General features: G+C 42.5%; 1 protein-coding gene across 1 annotated transcript in view; it reads left to right on the plus strand.

Moving 5' to 3' along the window:
• Positions 1 to 14,649, plus strand: part of TRABD2A (TraB domain containing 2A) — a 186,612-nt gene extending 171,963 nt beyond the window's left edge. Inside the window, exons 5-7 of the mRNA XM_063925336.1 lie at positions 7,735 to 7,825; positions 9,176 to 9,418; positions 14,143 to 14,649. Of these exons, the coding sequence (XP_063781406.1) occupies positions 7,735 to 7,825; positions 9,176 to 9,418; positions 14,143 to 14,326 (518 nt within the window). The 3' untranslated portion in view covers positions 14,327 to 14,649. The remainder of the gene's footprint in view (positions 1 to 7,734; positions 7,826 to 9,175; positions 9,419 to 14,142) is intronic.
• Positions 14,650 to 15,466: the final 817 nt, after the last annotated feature.

Raw genomic sequence — 15,466 nt, forward strand, 5'->3', positions numbered from 1 at the left:
TTTGAACTGAATTGTGGTCGTCCCATCTTAATGATAAACTATAAATTATTCAGAAGTTCAGAACGCAGAACAGCAGATTGATAGATTGTAGATTATTGGGTCTATTCATGATTGTAGACTCTGTACCTCTGTGAAACTCTGTCATGTCACAAAGATTAATTTACGGAAAATGTTGACACAGTTTTACTTATTTTTGATATATATATAATATATACATATATATATTACATATACGAGGCTGATCTAAAAGTAATGAGACTGCATCGGTTGATCTGTCTCATAGATAGACATGCTGGTTATTGTGAAGCTCATACATCGATGTGCCTGAACCTGCAGTTGGACTGCTATAGTCTTCTTTGTTTGGTCGCAGCGAGTAAAAGATCTTCAAACGTTTCGTCATGGCGGATAAGGAATACATGTCTGTGAGATCTTCCTCTCGCTGTGACCAAATAAAGACTACGGCAGTCCAACCGCAGGTTCAGACACATCGATGTATAAGCTTCACAATAACCAGTATAGTGTTGGTATGTCTACCTATGGGACAGATAAAAAGAGGCAGTCTCATTACTTTTAGATCAGCCCTTGTATATAGAGAAAGAGGGGGAGAGAACATTTTATATACAAGAACCTTTAGCTTAGGAACACATTACATTCATAAAATAATTTCCCTTGAAAGGCCAGTGACATTTCTAGGTTATTGCACTGGGTGGCCTGCAGCCTGACTCAAGTCTCGCTGTCATGGTATGATATGTACGGATCAGTTGCCAGGTAAGCCATTAAACACTGACACAATAATAATGTGCTTAGATACATGACGCACGGTTGCATCATGAACCTGATAAAATTGCAGTAGAGCATGTGTAATTTAGATGTGTTCTTAAATGACTAATCTGACATCTCAAATCGCAGCTACATTAGTCACTGGTACAATCAGCTTTATAGGCTGATGTAAGATCTCAGAAGCACTCTCTATTGTGTGAAATAAGGAAATCAGATGTTATTGCCATTGTTGTCTCAGTGGTCTAGAATTGGAAATTAATACGTAAACCACATTAGAGATTATAAATGCAGGGATTAATGTGAACTGTAATAAAGTAAATGTAGTGTTCTAGGCTACCGATATGACGGATGTTTTTTGCAGTTATTCCGTTTCTGTGTTCTATTTGGTAACAATAAAAGCTGCACACAGTTTTTTCATTACTACTTTAAATTCACTGAGTCATTGTATATGATAGAATATAAGAGACTGACAAGGACAAGCTGCTGGATGGCAACATTTATATTAGAACATCAAATATTTAAATACATGCAAGAGCTAGACAGCATGATTCAGGTCACAGCGTACTTGTGGCGCATGCCGCAAAGTACCAATGTCAACGCATGCTCAGTACGGGTCTGCAACAGCGAACGTAGGACGGCATCAGTGTCAGTGATGGACAGTCTGATGCCATTTGTGGATGGGAAGGAGGAGTTGGCGGCGACATTTCTCAAGTGTGTTGTCTGCGTTGCGGGGTAGGGAGGAGGCCAGTATCTCCGTCAGAGGATGGAGATTTCATGGCCTCTTGCTCGGACCTGCAGTGGCTAGCTTGTGCGACTCCATGGGTTACACAGCTGGCTGATAGTGTCGCAGTTGTTCCGGTACTGCGTCTTAGGACACAGCTCGTATCAGTAATGCAGTGTGTGGCATGACGTCGCTTGCTGCTATCACTGCCTCTTTCATGTAAGCGACAGCTCCTCCAATCACTGGCAAACTGTAATAGCCTGCAACTTCTGAATCAGGCCCAAAGTGCTATGTATATGACATACTGTAGCATAACAGCGTGCTATGTGTATGACATAACATAAAAGCGTGCTATGGGCCTAATTCAGACCTGATTGTAGCAGCAACTTTAGGGGTCATTCCGAGTTGATCGCTCGCTAGCTACTTTTTGCAGCGCTGCGATCAGATAGTTGACACCTATAGGGGAGTGTATTTTCGCTTTGCAAGTGTGCGAACGCCTGTGCAGCCGAGCTCTGCAAAAACAGTTTGTGCGGTTTCTGAGTAGATCTGAACTTACTCAGCCCTTGCGATCACTTCAGCCTGTCTGGTCCTGGAACTGACGTCAGACACCCACCCTGCAAACGCTTGGACATGCCTGCGTTTTCCCAAACACTCCCAGAAAACGGACAGTTGACACCCATAAACGCCCTCTCCTTGCGATCGGCTGTGCGAGTGGATTCTTTGTAAAATTCATCGCTCAGCAACGATCTGCTTTGTACCTGTACGACGCGCCTGCGCATTGTGGTGCATACGCATGCGCAGTAGTGACCTAATCGCTGCGCTGTGAAAAACGGCAGCGTGTGAACAGGTGGGAATGACCCCCTTTGTTAGCAGATGGGCAAAACCATGGGCAGTGAAGGGGGGGGGGGGGCAGATATAACATGTGCAGAGAGATTTACATTTGGGTGGGTTATATTGTTTCAGTGCAGGATAAATACTGGCTGCTTTATTTTTACACTGCAATTTAGATTTCAGTTTGAACACCCCCCACCCAAATCTAACTCTCTCTGCACATGTTATATCTGCCTCCCCTGCAGTGCACATAGGGGGTCATTCTGACCCGATCGCTCACTGCAGTTTATCTCTCCGCAGTGCGCCGGTGCATGCCAGCCGTCATTGCCTAGCGATCGCCTCTGAGGCAGAGGCGGTCGCTGGGCGGGAGGGGGCTGGACGGCAGCGTTAAGCCGCCGTTTAGGGGGGGCGCGGTCCAGCCAACGCAGACGTGGCTGGACCGTTGGGGGGGGGGCAGGCCGCGGCGGCTGCGTGACATCACACGCAGCCGCTGCGACCTGGGGCAGCGAAGAGGTTCTCCCAGCCATCCGCAGGAGCTGCGCTGGCCGGGAGTAACTCCTGAGATGCAAAAGCATCGCCGCTGTGCGATGCTTTTGCAGTTCTGCGCGGGGGGGGGGGGGAGTGGGGCCGGCACTGACATGCGGGGTGGACTAGCCCTGTGCTGGGGGTCCCCCCGCATATCTGAGTGCCTGATCGTAGCTGTGCTAAATTTAGCACAGCTACGATCAACTCGGAATGACCCCATGGTTTTGCCCATCTGCTAACAAAGTTGCTGCTACGATCAGGTCTGAATTAAGCCCAATGGATAATGGTTCACTGTGCTGTTTAGAACATTAACACCAAAAGGAAGGACTCAGAGCCGGCCCTAACCAATATGATGCCCTAAGCAAGATTTTGGCTGGTGCCCCCAAGCACCACCGCTGGTTCTGCCTCTGACCTTGCACCTCTTTCCCAGCACCATCACCACTCACCCATAGCAGTCCTTGTACCCCCTATATTTTAAATAGGAAAAGTTTGCACATTTGACGCACCGCCCAAAAAAGGGGCATCTTCTTGCTGGGAAGGGGCATGGCCACACAATAGTAACCCCAATTCCAATTACGCCACACAGTACTGCAACTTTATTCACATTTTATCTTGCGAGAGTGTCCATAATTCATATTACATCCCACAGTAGTATCACTTTACCTTATAAACATTACTCCTCACAGTAGAGCCCCTTATTCACATTACATCACACTGAATTGCTCCTTATTCACATTACACCACACCTTATTGCTCTTTATTCACATTAGACGACACAGTAGTGCCCTTTCTATATGCAACGCCACATAGTAGAGCACCTTCTACACAAAATGCCACACATTAGTAATGCATTTATACACAATTCCACACAGTAATTCCCCTTACACATATGAGACACATTAATGTCCTTATAAACATAATGCGCCTTACACATTATGACAACCTTTATTAATGCCCTTTTACACATAATGTCCCTTACACATATGGTGCACATTAATAATGCCCTTATACACATAATGACACACACAGTGCCCCCTACTCATTTGCTGCACATTATTAGTGCCCATATACACATAAGGACACACATACAGTAGTACCCTGTTACACATATGCCACACATTATTAATGCCCTTATACACATAATGACACATATAGTGTCCCTTACACATATTCCGAACACTACTGCACAACCAACCCACTCACATGCACACAACACTCACACTGCCACTAACACTGTGACCTCTGCCTCTGCTTGGATACGGATGTGTCCTCACAAATCTTGCATCAATGCTAACGTCGGGCACATTTTTTTTTATGAAAATGCAGCTTATTTGCATTGCTATGTGGCTAGGATGCACAAGCAGCTTCTGCTGATTAAAATGATATGCAGCATGCCTATATACTGTGTGAGACTGTGGCTGTATCTGCATATGAAATGCTACACACAGAATATAGGCATGCTGCATATCATTTTAATCAGCAGAAGCTGCTGATGCCCCTAGGCATATCAAATGCCCTAGGCAATTGCCTAGTTTGCCTATGCCTATGGCCGGCTCTGGAAGGACTAATGTGAATGCTTGAAATTAGTAGTATGTTTGTCAAATATCAGAACATAAGTGGGAGTCACTTTGTAAAACAGATAATACAGTCAGGGTTAAGTAGGCACCAGGAAAGACGGGCGCTTTAGGTATTGTGGGACTTGTAGCTGCTTAATAGCTGGAAAAGGGATGGTTGGGTGCCCAAGAGGTATTGTAGAAACCAGAGTTAAGATTCATACATTTGAGCACTTAGGGCTCAAACAGTCATAAGGCTCATATGATGATCAAGTTCATAACACATAAGCACTTAAGCAAAGTACACACTGTCAGATTTTTTGGGTCGGCCCGACAAGCAGACGACTTTTCTGGAAATTGTAGGCACCAATATCTGAGCTACACCCTAACAGATTTTTTTTTTTTAGTTACCGATTGCCACATCACACTGCATTTGCATATGTCCGCCCACAAGAAGCATGACATAGTGACAGGGAGACATAGGAAATATGGGCAGATTATTGAGAATGCACATACACTGCTCGATATCGAAAGATTGTGGCCAAGATTTTTAATTTGGCACGACAGATCGCAAAATCAATCGCTTGTGTGTGTGGGCAAAATTTTCCAGAATTATCGGTGAAACGCCAAAACGATCCTTCATACGCACTATACAATAAATTTGTCTGAGAACCCAATTATTGGCAATGGGCCCAATAATTATATATTGTGTACCTATCTTTAGGCATGGCTCATACAGTGTTAGGTCTTTTATATGGAAACAATTTCCACGTACAGTACCTGTAGAATTTTTGATCTGACCTGCTTGCACTGCTTGGTGATTACAGTGTAATATGTAAATAATGATAATGTAACCCTAAGAAGACCACACCAACAACACATAGAAGCATCCAGAGTAGACGGCAATGATACAAGAGAATAGAACATATTTTATCCTTAGTCCTTATGTATATTTTTTGAGCATTTCTTTCATAGCATTCAACAATTTGCATTCCCAGTTGTGCTATATTCACCGAGGAGTAAACAAATTTCAGAAGGAACATGTCAAGGGCACATGTAAAGTTCCGTACACCAAGAGCTAAAGATCTACTGGTTCACTAAGCATGTTGTATCAAATCCCTCTGTTGCAATGTATACTAGTAAATGGGGTTACTAAAACCACACAACAATGTATACAATATGATTAACCACAAGAAATACAGTATAAAAGACAAGATTTCAACTACTATATAAATTGATCCATTCGCAGCAAACAGTTCTTCCCAACCAAAAACTGAATCCAAATTTTTGATTCTGCATACACAGGGGGGTGACCTATTAGAAGCGATAACCTGTTTTCGCTTGAAAGAAATATTTTTTTACCGCAAATCTCAAAAAAAACCTATCCAATTAGCAGTGAAAATTTTCCACCCAATAATTTTACAGCAAATTTCACTTCACCTACTCTGGGCAGGTGAAAAGTTGGGGAAAATCCCTATTTTGAGGTAAAAATGTCAGAATTTGGTTCAGGACCCCTGGAACACCCTCCCTAATGACTAATTAGGCACTTAGAAATGTTTAATTATTTTTAATTGGCCAATAATGACTTGTCAGTGTTGGGGTAAAAAAGGGCAAAGTGATGGAATTTGGGTTCAAGAAATAGGATAGGTATACTGTGGTAGTCTGTTTACAGTTTTTTTTTTAAGTCCCATAAAATGACCCAAATATATATTTATGTCTATTTTAATGTACCCTGAATTCAATTTGAACAATTATTTTGCTGAAAAAAACTTGCTTTTATAATATTTTTCCATAAAAACCCCCCAAATCATTTAACAACCATTTGACCCAATTTAAACACCCCAAATATATTTAATATGACCTCTAATACACTACTATACTGTTGTCCTATCTTAGTTTAGCATTTTTTGAGGTACAGGCTGATTTCCCCATTTTCACTCTGATTTTTCACTTAGATTTATTTTCGCCAAGTCCCATTTTCGCACATTTGGAATAGGATAGGGTGAAAAATGGGAGCGTGCATACCTGTGAAAAGTCATTTTGGCGCCAATTTTCATGCGATAGATGCAAAAAAAATTGTGAGAAACATTGCTGCAATTTCACGGCTCATTGGATACCGCCTACAGTCAGGGCCGTATTAAAGCTTGTGGGGACCTAAGGGCGACAAAGTTGTGGGGGCCGCCACTAATCGCACACAAAGCAGTGTGCCATCCACCCCCCCCCCTCCTCACAGCAGGAGCACGGCACGCAGCGCCTCCCCCACCCCACAGCAGGAGTACACAGCTCTGGTGCTGCAAATGGGTCCGCCGCCGCACGGGGAGGAGGGGGACAGGGTGGCTGCAGCGGAGAGGGAGCCAGATCTCGCCAGCGGTGGCCGGACAGGGTGAACTCCTGATCCGCGGGTGAGGCGGGGACCACACGGACATTGAGCAGCAGCCGACGCTAAGACCAGAGCGCTGGAGCACCCCTTGCTGCCGTCTCCTGCTGTATTGAATTATTTCACTTGCTGGACGCGTACGACCTCCTTGGCGGCTGCACAGCTCAGCCGCTGGAGGAGGAATACTCTGCTTTTTCGACAGCTGTATGTGGGGGCCCGTAATGTGTGGGGCCCCTGGGACGACCGCCCTTGTTGCCCCTCCCTTAATCCGGCACTGCCTACAGTATTTTAGTATTATCCATATGCCACGTTTTTTTTTTTATGTATAGTGTGACAAGTACACTATTGAATATATAGGGGTTTATTTACTAAGCCTTAGATGGAGATAAAGTACAAGGTGATAAAGTACCAGCCAATCGTCTCCTAACTGTCATTTTTCAAACCCAGCCTGTAACATGGTATTTAGGAGCTAATTGGCTTAGTAAATAGACCCCATAGTCTTATGCCTGATCATCTACAAGAATGTAAAAATAAAGTTGATTTATGTGTGCTCTAAGACATAGAGCAGTCTACTAAACTGTTTCTATCTTGTATATTAAATGACATTGTAGATATGCTTACACAACTGTGTCATTTCCATTGTCATTATCAGCAGCTTATTGTTTCCCACTAACAAAAATTGTAACTCTTAAAGAAAATATACAAAAGACGCTAAAATGTGTGAAAAATTTACATTTTTTTTGTGTTTTCTTTGTATAACATTTTCTATATTAACAATGCAGACAGTGCTATGTATAGGTCACAACCAAAATGATTAATAGTATTTGTGAGAATAGTGCAACAGCTGCTGTCTGCCTTATAACCTATACAATGATGGAAGAGCATAGAGATGAATTTGGTTTTACCATGTAATGACCATTTACAGTGATGTTTTGATCTCTGCTTAGGCCATTTTATGGGTAACAATACTGTCATCGATGTTTTAAGAAGAGACGGCTATGAGGTGTATCACACTCCTGCTGGAAGATCAATTATGAGGTAAGTCATACACTGTATATATGCAGATTACAGTAAGTACATACACAGACAGCTAGGATACTTAGGGGCTGATTCTGTTAGGTTTAGGCTGGGGGGGGGGGGCGGACGGATAGGGTTAGACTGCAGGGGGGGGGGGGGTGTATAGGGTAAGGCACCCTCGGGTGGGTAGGTGTTAGGCTGCTGGGTGTGGGGGGGGGGGAGGGTTAGGTTTAGGCTGCGGGAAAGGGGAGTTAGGGTTAGGCACCACCTATGAAGGTTAAGGTTAGGCTGTGGAGAGGGAAGGTTAGGGTCAGGCTTCGGGGTTCTGGATTAGGGTCAAAGAAGTTAGGGATTAGGGTTAGCTTTATTAATTACTCATTCTGAGTACATTTTTCACCGGGAGACCGCTATCGGTACTTTGACAGCCTGCATCCCAACTGTAGGGAGCCCGATACCAATCAATATTTTGGCAGACTGTGTTGTTTTTTTTGGTGTTTTGGGGTTTTTTTGGGGGGGAAGGGGGGAAGGAATGGGAGGGAGGGTTTCCAAATAACATAAAAACTAAAATAAACGTGCAGCATACTTGCCTACCTGACCCTCTCCATGAGGGAGAAAATGCTCTGTTCCTGGACTTTCCTGGTACAGGTTGAGTATCCCATATCCATATATTCCGAAATACGGAATATTCCGAAATACGGAATTTTTTGAGTGAGAGTGAGATAGTGAAACCTTTGTTTTCTGACGGCTCAATGCACACAAACTTTGTTTAATACACAGAGTTATTAAAAATATTGTATTAAATGACCTTCAGACTGTGTATATAAGGTGTATATGAAACATAAATGAATTGTGTGAATGTACACACACTTTCTTTAATGCACAAAGTTATAAAAAATATTGGTTAAAATTGCCTTCAGGCTGTGTGTATAAGGTGTATATGAAACATAAATGCATTCTGTGCTTAGACTTGGGTCCCATCGCCATGACATCTCATTATGGTGTACAATTATTCCAAAATACGGAAAAATCCGATATCCAAAATACTTCTGGTCCCAAGCATTTTGGATAAGGGAGACTCAACCTGTAATGTATGATTGCCATCACCTGTGGTGAGCTAGTTAATTGATAAGAAAGGTGTTTCCCCACAGGTGATGGCAATCATACATTACCAGGAAAGTCCAGGAACAGAGCATTTTCTCCCTCATGGAGAGGGTCAGGTAGGCAAGTATGACGTGCAGTCATTTTTTGTTTCCTATAGAGTTGCTAATTTTGTAATTACCATGGTTTTCTCAAATTTGACTTTATTAAATTGGACCTTAAACATATTTCATATCTGTATGTTTTACTTTAAATTTTGTTTTTATTTTGAAGTGGTAAAAGTAAAAAGACACCTACCTCCTCAAAGTTATCATTGGGGCTCTCATCACCCCCATATACAACGAGTATGAAAATGAAGCAGCCAAAGAACAAACACAGAGACAAAGAGCTGCTACCCAACCTGTTAATGCCGGATAATGTAGACGTAATGGACAAAATTGAGAGGAAATACAAAAAGAAGCAGAGGAAAGAGAAACACCGCCACTTTAGTGACCTTTGGGTTCGCATTCAGGAAAGGTAACTACGTCTTGTCATAAAAATAAAAACTATACACATGAAGGCAAATGCTACAAGTAACAAAAATGAACCTTACTACCTGTAAAGTTTAGGGTGTATGTGACAATTTTAGATTGTAGGAGCTGATATCTTCTGTTTGATAGTAAAATAAATGTAATATTTATTTGTTACTTAGCACGGGTATGGGTCATTAGGTTGACACAACTTACGTCGACAGTCATTAGGTCGACCACTATTGGTCGACATGCATTAGGTCGACAGGGTCACTAGGTCTACATGGTCATTAGGTCAACAGGTCAAAAGGTCGATATGAGTCTTTTAAACTTTTTTTGGTGTTGTTTTCTTCGTAAAGTGATGGGGAACCCCAATTAGTGCACAGTGTCCCCTCGCACGTCTCGCTGCGCTTGGCACAGGTTACCGTTCCCAATTGTAGTCCACGTGGATCGTAAAGTATGAAAAAGTTTGTTAAAAAAATTTTAAATGTGAAAAACTGATGTCGACCTTTTGAACTGTCGACCTAGTGACCCCGTCGACCTAGTGACCCCGTCGACCTAATGACTGTCATATCCCCTTAGCACAACCTGCTTTAAATATTCTGATTTCTATAGCATACATGAGTTACTGATTTACAAAAGTCCAAGATTTAATATAGAGATACATAAATGATTTCCAGAGTAGTACAGGTTGATACCAACTGAAATAGGTTCATTGTGATATTTATTAGACCATATAATGTAAAAATATAGCCTTGAGCAAGGCATAATAGTATCAGCTATATAATTGTACATGCAATATGGGTTATTCATTGATGTGGCTTTTTATTAATTATCAGCTTAATAAATAATGGTTTGTTAGCAAAACAAAAAAGTTAGCAATTTGGCAAAACCATGCTGCACTGCAGGTGAGGTAGGTGTAATATGTGCAGAGAGATTAGATTTGGGTGGGGTGTGTTCAAACTGAAATCTAAATTGCAGTGTAAAAATAAAGCAGACAGCATTATTTACCATGCACAGAAACAATATAACCCACCCAAATCTGACTCTCTCTGCACATGTTACATCTGCCCCACCTGCAGTGCAACATGGTTTTGCCCAATTGCTAACTTTTTTTGGTTTGCTAACAAACCTGAATAATTCCCAATATCCACTTTTTTGTTTTATCTGTACTAAGATGATAAAAAAATCCAACAATTTAAAAAATATATAATCTTCTTTCTGATTACTCTATACATAAATAAATTACACCTCTACAGTTTTTGGTTTCCCAGAAAAAGTGACTCTAGTGTTGTATGTTCCCTATACTGAAGAGCTCTACCAACTGGTGTATTTCCTAGATGTGAGTCATGTATGATAGGAACAGTGGGGGTAATTCAGATCTGATCACAGCAGTAAATTTGTTAGCTAATGGGTAAAACCATGTGCACTGCAGGGGGGCAGATATAACATGTGCAGACAGAGTTAGATTTGGGTGGGTTATTTTGTTTCTGTGCAGGGTAAATACTGGATGCTTTATTGTTACACTCCAATTTAGATTTCAGTTTGAACATACCACACTCAAATCTAACTCTCTCTGCACATGTTATATCTAAAGATGAGCGGGTTCGGATTTACCCGGATCTCAAAATGGCATCTTATTGGCTCTTGGATGTCACGTGTTTTGGTTAGCCAAAAAGAAAAATCTGGATAAATCCGAACTTGCGTTAATTCTGGCGTTAAGTGTAGAGTAATACGAACCTGCACATCTCTAGTTACATCTACCTCCCCTGCAGTGCACATGGTTTTGCTATGGTGACCATAATATCCCTTTAATCTGGGATACCTATGATTTAGACAGGTTCTGTGGCTGACTAAACTCTAGCCTGAATTTCACCTGGTTTTAGCCAGCCACAGAGCCTGTATAAATCATAGGTGTTCGAGATTAAAGGGATATTATGGCCATCCTCGTTTTGCCCATTAGCTAACAAATTTGCTACTGTGATCAGATCTGAATTAGGTCCCATGGGGGTAATTCCAAGTTGATCGCAGCAGTAATTTTGTTAGCAGTTGGGCAAAACCATGTGCACTGCAGGGGGGCAGATATAACATGTGCAGAGAGAGTTAGATTTGGGTGTGGTGTGTTCAATCTGCAATCTAATTTGCAGTGTAAAAATAAAGCAGCCAGTATTTACCCTGCACAGAAATAAAATAACCCACCCAAATCTAACTCTCTCTGCACATGTTAAATCTGCCCCCCTGCAGTGCACATGGTTTTGCCCAATTGCTAACTAAATTCCTGCTGCGATCAACTTGGAATTACCCCCCATGTGCACTGCAGGGGAGGCAGATATAACATGTGCAGAGAGAGTTAGATTTGGGTGGGTTATATTGTTTCTGTGCAGGGTAAATTCAGACCTGATCGCATGCAGGTGTTTTTTTGCAGTGCTGGGATCAGGTAGTTGCCGCCTACAGGAGGAGGGGGTAAATGCTGTGCAGGGGTGCGTTCGCTTGTGCAGAGAGCTGCACAAATAAAAGTTTGTGCAGTCTCTGCACAGCTCAGGACTCAGCCGCTGCAATGATCCGGCCAGGAGCTGATGTCAGGAACCCTCCCTCCAAACGGGTGGGCACGCCTGCGTTTTTCTGGACACTCCAAAGAAACGGTCAGTTGACACCCACAAACGGCCTCTTCCTGTCAATCTTCTTGTGATCGCATTCTTCATAGATTCCGTCGCTGTCCGGCGACCCCCGTCGCCCGATGCGCCTGCGCATTGCAGTGCATACGCATGTGCAGTTCAAACCCGATCGCACCGTTGCAAAAAAAGCTAGTGTGCGATCGGGTCTGAATGACCCCCATGGTTTTGCCCTTTAGCTAACAAATTTGCTGCTGCGATCAGATCTGAATTGGGCCCAGTGTTATTTTCCCTGCTTTCTTCTCATTCCATTTCTCTTCTTTAATGAAGCTGCTCCTGGCCATTTACCATTGCTTCTTTCATTTTTTTATACGTACAGATGTGCCCTCTTACATCTAGCCTCATATGCCATGCAGCATGAGATGCCTGGTGCGAGTGAGCAGTCAGGTCCCGTGAACTCTGCTAGCATCGAGCATCTTTCTTTGCTGAAAATGTTCATGATCACAAAGCAGTGCTACTAGAACGCAAGAAAAGACTGTTTTGATTAATTTGATATATGGTGTGTGGTCTGTATGTGGAGCACAACGTAACTTGCATTGTAAAAGCTGTGGCTGCTACATTGTAGCAGAGGCGTCACTCGCCTAAATTGCACCCGGTGCTGCCGTGGCCGCAAAAGGGGCGTGGCCCCATGAGGTGGGGTTTCGTGGAAGGGGGCGGGGATAAGCACCCCAACCCCCGTTTTCTTCACTTCGGGGTCCGGGAGATGCGGCCTGCCCTCGGAGACTGTCTTCCTGCATTGCTGTCTTCTATAGTGTGACAGGACCCGGGTTGTTGCACGTAATGTTACAGTGCAGCACCCGGCTCCTGTCACAGAGCAGGAGCCGGCACTTTGGCGTCTCCCCCTCTGCGGTTGACACCCGGGTGCGGGCAGCAGCCCCTTGTGATGCCACTGTATTGTAGCACTTCCAAAGGTTCCCCGGGGGTGGGGAACCTTTGGCTCGCCAGCTGTTGTTGAACTACACATACCAGCATGCTGTTGTAGGGCATTTTGGATCTGTAGTACAACAACAGCTGGAGGTCCGCAGGTTTCCCACCACTGCTGTACAGAGTCAGAGACTCAGTCGCACACATAGCAAATTAATCAACAGTTTATTTGTGCGTCATAGTCACATTGCATTGCAAAAAGACGCAAAAAACACTAGCAGTCTCTCATAGGACCTGACACTGTTAGAGGGTCTGTTTGGCGCAGCAATGATGTATGACGACACATCTGTATGTATGCAAACCTCCCAACATGACCCTCTCCAGGAGGGACAGAATGCTCTGCTCCTGGACTTCCCTCTTAATGTATGATTGCCATCACCTGTGCTGAAACACCTTTCTTATCCACTAAACCTGTTCAGTACAGGTGCTGGCAATCACAAATGAAGAGAAAAGTCCAGAAGCAGAGCATTGTGTCACTCCTGGAGAGGGTCATGTTGGGAGGTATGAGTATGTAAACACCTTTTTTCTTTATTGTCACAAATGGTGCACAGCTTGTAGATGTACAGTACATACAAAAAGGAAGTTTACAGTGAAATGATAAACATTCCTGTTGATTTCATGGCGTGCACATATCAGTAGCCTCTTATGGGACCCATATATCAGCATCAGAAAGAAAAAAAACGACTCAGCAATTCTGCGTTTTTTCCCCTGGTGTAACAGTTCCTCAGTCCACCATATACCTTGCCAATATTTTTAAGTGATGTGCAGATCATTTTCAGCAAATACAGATCTTCCAATCTACTACTAGTAATGGTCTGCAGATTGATTGTTACCAGTACCACAATAGCTTCAGCTCCGATTGGTTGGTGAGATCTAACATGTTGGACAACCTGATTACCAATTCCAATCACCTGTATTCGGAGATTGGTGAACTCCTTACTTGCAGACTTTTTACCCCGATCAAAAACAGCCCCCTTCTCTCCCCCACCTAAAAAATAACTTTCGACACAGAGTATGAAATATCCCAGCCACAAATGATTAAATCTATTAGTGTGTTTGTATGTGTGATACCATAGTACTAACAGCTTTTCTTTACATGAAAGATGTCATTCATTATGTTATTTATTTATTGCAGTGTCACTGACCCTCCTCCACAAATCCAATTTATTAATGGATACATCACAGTGGAGCCACAGCTTTGGAAAAGTGCAAATGATGCTTCCTTACAGGCAGCGAGCAGCAGTTCCTCAGTTCTATCTGCCCTATCTGCCTTGTTCCTGTTGGCTTATCATATACAGCAACTGTTAATATTCCAATAAAGGATCTGAAAAGAGAAAATACAAACCAACTTGACAAGGCATTCATGTAAATGGACAATAATGTGTTTGCCAGCACTGATAGAGGTCTAACGGCATACAAGTGTTTAGTGACTATTCCCCGACAGCTTTACCTTGTATTGGACCAATAATATAATTTTCTGATTGATAATGGATGAATAATATACTTTTTTATTTGAAAAGTTACTATATATTTTTTCTTCTCATGAAGAAGAATGATTTCATATTAATCCCATAATGCACTTGGGAAATGTAAAATTGTACTGTGACATAGATGTACTTTAGATTTATAAAGTGGGACTAAAATAAAGTCAATTCTAAATAAAATGTAGTTGTTAGGATGGTATTTTTTGTAATTGTACCTTCAAACGGACCACTTAAGAGTAACAAAAAGCATTATACTGATTCTACTTATTCTATATTCACACAGTGCTGTTTGCTTTGTAAAATCAGAGATCTCCCCCAAGACCAAGATGTACTACATTGAAAAATGATGGTTTTGTAAATCAGTGTTCTGACAATCTTGCCCACTTAATATTACATACTAAGAAGGAATGATCATTTTATCTAAGCAGATCTTAATACAGCTTCTTCCATTGTTCCCTGGACTGGCCTTTATGTAATGTAACAATATTTTTAATGCGCTTTTGACTTGGACACTTTCTCAAATTTGGTCCTCAGGACCCCACACAGTTCATGTTTTCCAGGTCTCCTCACAGAATGGCAAGTGAAATAATTATCTGCACCTGTGGACCTTTTAAAATGTGTCCGTAAGCAATGACTACACCTGTGCACTTGTTGGGTGACATGGAAAACGTGAGCGGTTTGGAGTCCTGGGGACCGAGTTTGAGAACCACAGGACTAAGCCAGGGTTTCTGAATGCCAGACATCCGCAATCTCAACTCGTCATGTTTTAAGTAATTCTCTTTGAGGGAGCAAGAGAGATCATTACTAACTCAATGAGATAGATTGGTTCACCTGTGCATGATTGGGGAAATTGTGAAAACATAACCAGGACTATGCCAAGAAATCATCATTGTGTTATGTGAAACTTCTAGCAAACTTTGGTGTCAAACACACCCCTGTATATAAAGAAGTTACTATATTCAATTTCTATTTTTC

This window comes from Pseudophryne corroboree, chromosome 1 (assembly GCF_028390025.1).
Source record: "Pseudophryne corroboree isolate aPseCor3 chromosome 1, aPseCor3.hap2, whole genome shotgun sequence".
Lineage (NCBI taxonomy): Eukaryota > Metazoa > Chordata > Amphibia > Anura > Myobatrachidae > Pseudophryne > Pseudophryne corroboree.